At 39.3% G+C, this 6,981-nt stretch overlaps 1 protein-coding gene across 1 annotated transcript; it reads right to left on the bottom strand.

Annotated features, from left to right (window-relative positions):
• Positions 1–5,912: 5,912 nt before the first annotated feature.
• On the bottom strand, positions 5,913–6,497 carry LOC113360577. The gene has a single exon (XM_026604074.1). The coding sequence runs from the start codon at positions 6,495–6,497 to the stop codon at positions 5,913–5,915; it is 585 nt and encodes a 194-aa protein (XP_026459859.1).
• Positions 6,498–6,981: the final 484 nt, after the last annotated feature.

Below are 6,981 nucleotides of genomic sequence, written 5' to 3'. Positions count from 1 at the left end.
ATTTGGACATAGTATATAAAGAGGGGAGTCCCTTTTCTTCACATAACTGCAACTTCTAGTATCCCATTTTACTGCAAATATGAGAGAGAAAAGAAGATTGCATTCTCGCATATTGGCTGGTTCTTCATATTTCTATTGGTGATTATAAGCTCTGTTAAGGTATGTTTCTAATTCCTTTATTTACTGTGAATCATGATGTTAGTTTTGGGAAAGATCCTATACTTGTATGCATTGGTTGTGATGAATGTATAAGATAATAAATTCTTACATCTCCATGTTCCCTAGTTTGTCAAAAATAATCAAACAACATGTTTGCAGTAGGACATCCATTCCGACGAATATATAGTTTAAGACTGCTCCACTAAATCAGCAAATAAAGAAAAAGAAAAAGAAAAAGGAAAAATTCTACATGTACAAAATATGTAGACCTTAAAACCAACTACAAATATATTTTTTCTTAAAACAAACGGTCCGCGAATTATAACCTCAAAAGTGTCATTATCCATTTACAAAAAACCCATCAAAACAAAAGTAACACAAAAACCCCGTCAAAACAAAAGTAACACAAAAACCCCAAAGAATTTGATGAAACATCATAGAATTTGATGAACCCAATTTTGGTTCCATCATAAAATTTGATGAAACCAATTTTGAAATTTGGAGTTTTTGTATCAATTTTTAAAAATTTGGGTTTTTTGTATCAATTTTGTTTAAAATGGAGTTTTAATGGATCCCAACATTTGAATGAGATTTTTGTACCACAAGTTTGGTCACCTTGGGTTTTTATGACTAGTTGTGTAAAACAAAACTAAAATTGATTCCACCTACACATTATTGGTAATGAATTGATTTTTATTTTTTTTGTCGTCTGCATAGGCGGAAAAATAGGGGAAAGCAACTTTTTTACTCGGTCAATAAAATAGAAAAAAAAAACGAAACTGTACAGGGATCAGGCTAATTCAGCGCTAAGCCAAAAGGCCGCACGCTAAAATAACCTAAAAACGATAGTAAACCTCTCCAGGCCATTCAACAGATTGAATAAAACCTGGCCTACCCTCATAAAACTCATAATGTTCCTCAGCCAACAAACATGCCTGTTTGGCCGAGACATCTGCTGAAAAATTAGCCTCTCTGTAGCTATGAACATAGCTAATATTGTTGTAAAAAGTCTTCGCTATTCGCCATCTCTGCATTAGTTGCCACGGTAACTCTCCTTTTTGAAGAGCAAAGAGGCAACTCATCGAATCTGATCTGATACACAAGTTCTTCACATTCCATCTTTGAGCAACAACAGCACCATAGATAACCGCACAAACTTCAGCATAGAAGTAGTCTTCCAACCCAGGCCAACGCATAAAACTCCCAAGACTGCCGAGTTGGAATCACGGAAAACAACACCAGAACCAGCTTACCCCGGGTTGCCAAGTGATGGACCATCACAACAGATCATAAGTTCACCAGGATTTGGTGGCGACCAAGTAACTTCAATTGGATCAGAGTGATCGCAAGATCTATGCTTCACTCGAAAGAAATTAACAATACGCAAATCATCCAAAGTATTATGCATATGGACCTTCATTCTAATAGAGTTATCACGAATTACCTGATGAACTCTACCTTTAAATTCCAGCCAACGAACCCGCATGTTCTCAAAATAAGCTTTGTTACGCAACTTCCACAACTCCGTGACTATTGCCGAATTAGCAACAAGCCAAAGGTCTTTTATCATTCTACTCCGTCCCTTTGCCACCTTGTAAGATGCCACGAGATCCTCGTTTGGTTGAAGCTTAAAAATAGCAGCTGCCCAATTCCAAATCCTCTTAGCCAGTTTGCAATGCCAAGTGATATGGCTAACATCCTCGCAATCTTCCTTGCATAAACGACACATAGAAGGCATCTCCCTACCTGTCTTCTTCATAACATTATCATCGGAAGCACAACATTGTTTATGAAATAACTTCCAATACTGAACACTCAAAGTAGGATGCATAACACTTCTAGAGAAAAGAGCTGCAGCTGGCGACACTTCAATAGGCCCACGGATGGCAGCCTTGGCCGACTTGACAGAGAAAGCACCCTTACTGTCCAAGTCCCAAATCTTATAATCATCTCCACCACCAATAAGAGGCAAATTATCAACGTCAATATTGCAACGTATCATCAATTCTTTAGTCTTTGGAGGAATAACCCAAGAGCCATCAACAATAATATCACTAACTTTGGCCTTAAAATCATTAGGCCCCTTTGTTGTAATGCCAAGGCGGCTTGCAATTGAAAAATCAGCACACCAATTATCAAAGAATAAGGAAGTATTAGCACCGTTACCTATAATTGAGCGTGTATGTCGTTGCACAAAGTTATGTACCAATCTGATTCCTGGAAAAACCGAAGAACCCAACATATAATCAATCAAGTTGCCACTAACCTTGAAATATTTTGCCTTCAAGAATCTTTCCCAAGTCTTATTAGAGTCACGAATCGAAACCCACAACTTCATAAGCATGGCCTTATTAACATCATTCAACTTCTTTAGCCCAAGCCCACCTTCACGCCTAGAACGACATAAATCATCATAAAGGACCGTGAAATGTTTTCGCTTCTCAGCATCACCAGACCACAAAAAATTGCGGATGGCCCTCTCCACCGTCTTGATGGCTGTGCAAGGCCATTTATACACAACCATGGAATGAAGCAAATAACTAGAGATTACTGATTTGATCAAAACTAACCGGGCTTGAAAAGACAAGAGCTTACCCTTCCAACCTTCCAGCTTATCCATAATCTTTTCCATAACCTGACGAACATGAATATGACGCACAATACCAGGTTTCAATTGGATTCCCAAATACTTATCCGGGAATAGCGCCCTCTCCATGCCCATAAAGTTTGCAATAGCAACAGCACGAGAATGTCTATCTCCACCATAATAGAATTTGCTTTTGGCATAACTAACATACTGCCCGGAAGCACGTTGATATATGCCAAGCATCTCCTTCAAATTCTGCAGACTATGAAGATTGCCTTTACAGAAAATAAGAATATCATCCGCAAATAGTAAATGAGTTGGAGCCACACCTTTCTTACTCACCATGTGGTGCATACTTCTAGCAGCAAACAACTTTGAGAGATTACGGCTCAAAACATCTTCAATAAGAACAAAAATCAGTGGGGAAAGAGGATCACCTTGACGAAGACCTCTTGTGATACTGAAAAAACCTTCAGGGCTACCATTAATCATAATAGATATACGGGCAGAGTTAAGAATACTACGCAACCACGAACACCATGCCTCAGAAAAGCCATATTGACGAAAAACTTCAACAACAAACTCCCAACTAACCATGTCAAAAGCTTGGGCTATATCCAATTTAAGGCCGACATTGCCATGCTTCCTTTCAACACTAATCTCATTGATCAGTTCCGAGGCCAAAGCTATGTTCTCATGAATATTTCTTCCTTTCATGAACGCCACTTGTTCTTCAGAAATCAACTTATTCAACACCGTGCCAAGCCTGGTCGCCATAATCTTTGTAATGATTTTGAAGAAGAAGTTGCTTAAACCGATTGGCCTATAGTCCTTAATAGCATCAGACTTATTATTTTTTGGGATTAGAACAATAAAACTAGAGTTAATGACATTAGGAATTTTCTTCATCGCCCAACAGTTAGCAATAGCATTAAAAAGATCTCTAGAAATAATGTTCCAACAGATTCGAAAGAAAGAACCTGTAAATCCATCAGGGCCAGGAGCAGAATCCGCTCCCAGATCAAAAACCGCTTCTTTAACTTCCTCCAAGGATGGGATAACATCCATAAAAGTACTCTCATCAGCTGAGATGCTCTCATGCTCATAATCAAACAAGCTCGGATCGATATTAACAGCTCCACCATTGAACTTTGCACGATAGTGATCAACAATGTAATCTTTTATTTCATCCTGCAAAAACAAATTAGAGTTAGTATAAATCTTCAGTTCGGAAATTGTGTTTTGGCTCCTCCTCATTCGAATGGCATTGTGAAAAAAACGAGTGTTTTGATCACCATCCTCCAACCAACTAGTTCTCGGTTTGTGCTTGAGCATAATGGCCAGCTCTGTACGTACATCATCAACAGATTTCCTGGCATCAGCAACCTTCAAAAATTGGAGCTCACAGCTAACATTATGATCCAAAATATCATTCTCCTTATCAATATTCAATTCCGCTTGTTTTAAGCGAAACTTAACATCCCCAAACACCGTTCTATTCCAAATCTTCAATGCATCCTTCAATCGCTTCAACTTAGACGTAAAAACAAAAGGAGGCGCACCATCCAACCTAACATTCCAATTGTCCTTAACGAAATCCAAAAAAGAAGGATGAGAAAGCCACATCTTCTGAATTCTAAAAGGAGCCCTCTTCGGCCTTGGACTATCAAAATCAAAACCCAAAAGAGGGGAATGATCCGAGCAGATCCTAGGCATAGCTTTGCACCTCCAGTTAGCAAACTTATAATGCCAAGCACCATTGATAACTGCCCTATCATGCTTAGAAACAATTCTATGAACTCCACTCCGACAATTAGACCAAGTATATTTCTTCCCAATAGCATCCGCTTCCACCAAGCCATTGTCAAAGATCCAACTTCGAAACTCATTCATATAAATTTCTTTGATCGGCCTACCACCCTTCTTCTCATCTAGACGCAATACACAATTGAAATCACCTAACACCAGCCAAGGAATGGAAATATATCCCATCCCCAGTTGACGCCAAAGAGATCTCCTAGCCACCGCATCAGACGAAGCATGAACAACCGTGATAAAATTACCAGAAAAATCCAAAGTGATAGCCTGTTTAGAAGAAGATAAAACAATCGGCCTTGCAAGAGTATTCCTCCAAAAGACCCAAATGTTACCTCTTTGACCATGCACCTCATTAGTGATAACATCTTCACAAAAATCAAGCAAATTAAGCTTCCTAATAAAACGTGTAGTGCAATGAACCTGAGGCTCCACAATACAAATAACATCAGGATTGTGCAAGCGATAAAGCTCACCCAACTTGGACCTTGCACCTTGTTTAGCCAAGCCTTGAGCATTCCAATAAAAAACACGCATTAATTAACTCTACTCTTTGAAGGGCTTGACGAACCCTGTCTAGAAGATTTTCCACCTCGTGTTTGAACTTGACTGACAGCTACCACAGCAACTGTCTTCTTCTTAGGAGCTTTCGATTTTTTCTTCTTGTCATCTAACTCCTTCTTCTCATGATCAGCTAGTTCCTTATCAGCAATGATCTCTAAATTCCTTGCATCCTCTTCAACTATGTTTGAGGTGTTAGTAGCAACTACATCCTCAATCACTTCATTAGCCTCAATAACCACCTTATCAATGTCTTCGGTCCCAGTTTCAAACCTATTAGAAAGTGTTAAGTTTTCTAAAGATTTAGCTGGTGTAGATCTTCTTGAAGTCTTAGTGGCTGCACTAAAACAAGCTTCCTCATGAGCATCCATAATAATTGGAGTATTAACCTGAGAATGATGCAAATCCAAAACCTGCTTCCTCAAATTCTCTAGCTTTGCCCTAGCAATATCTTGTTGAATTTTGGCAGCTTCGGGATCAGCCTCACGTTGCCTATTTGCTTCTTTCATGGCCTCATAATTCCTATAAGCTTTCATCTCTTGCATCTCCAAATCGATATCATCTTCCTTTGTTAAATTATCATGCACCATCTCCTCAAGCGCTGCACCAACACTCCGTAAAACCGATTCCGCATCTTCATTGCGGGCAGATTCCGCACCTTCTTTATGCAGCCCAGGCGTAGCTTCACCACCAGCGTTTGCATCATCTCCGCACTGGTTAGATATGCCACCATCCTCCATAAGCTGCACGGACTGAACAACACTCTCGTTGTGAGCTTCCACAATTGGAGCTACAGTATCATGCGGACGGACAAAGCTGTAGCATCGGTATGCACCTCCAATTCGTTATCATCGTCTTCTAAAGTAGCACCAGCACTATCGCTATGTTCAGGAAAGATTGTACGTGTTCCAGTTGCCATCTCAAGAACTGATTGCTTCTTCTTCAACGCTATGGGCTCATCACCATGCTTAGGTTGGTCTTTTTCCAAGAGTGGAGCATCAGACGGCACATTCTTCTTACCTTTAGGAATTCGTTCTTTTTGCCAGAAATTCTTAAGATCATTCATATCAGCTTCAATTGCTTTTTTAATCTCAGGATCAGTTTCAACTTCATCCTTGTCTTTCAAATCATCATACTTTTTTGTTCTACAATCAGATTTTTTGTGGCCGATAGATTTACAATAATCGCAAAAGCTTGGCCTGTTAAGGATTTCATAATCTTGAACAAAAATTTCATCATTCTCTTCACCATCAATCAAAATTCTTCCCAAAGGTTGAGAAAAATCTATGTCAATCAAAGCTGCAGCAAAGTAACCATATTCATGGCGCAAAGTACGCGGATCAACCGATACCGGCTTACCAAGCCCTCTTGCCATCCTAAAAATCGTCTCTTCATCCCAAAACTCCATTGGCAAAGCCGTGAAACGAACCCAAACTGCAGCTCTGGTAATCTTATCTTTCCCAGGATCAAACATAGGCGTCCATGGATAAATTTTAAGCTGTTGAATTCCGTTTGAAGATTTAATCTTCCACGGACCATCATAACTTACACGTTTACGATCATCTTCATTGTCTAGCTTAATAACAAAGTAACCCTTCTTCCATGGAATAAATTGGACCGAACCAGATAGCTTCCATTGATTCAATAATTCTCTTTTCACATCTTCAAACTTTAGGGTTTTGAAAAAAACCAAACGACCAACCAAACTAAATCTCCACACAGCTTTAATCCTTGCATGGGTCTCGCGTGGGATCTTAATCAAAACATCATTATTAGTTGTAGAACGAATTGGAGGATGGGAAAGAGTTTCAGCATCAATTCGTGATAAAACATGAGTTCTCCTCCTTAATATAGCCGCA

This window comes from Papaver somniferum, chromosome 3, assembly GCF_003573695.1.
Source record: "Papaver somniferum cultivar HN1 chromosome 3, ASM357369v1, whole genome shotgun sequence".
Classification (NCBI taxonomy): Eukaryota; Viridiplantae; Streptophyta; class Magnoliopsida; order Ranunculales; family Papaveraceae; genus Papaver; species Papaver somniferum.
The sequence above is the reverse complement of the archived record's forward strand: the minus strand, read 5'-3'. Positions and strand labels throughout refer to the sequence as shown.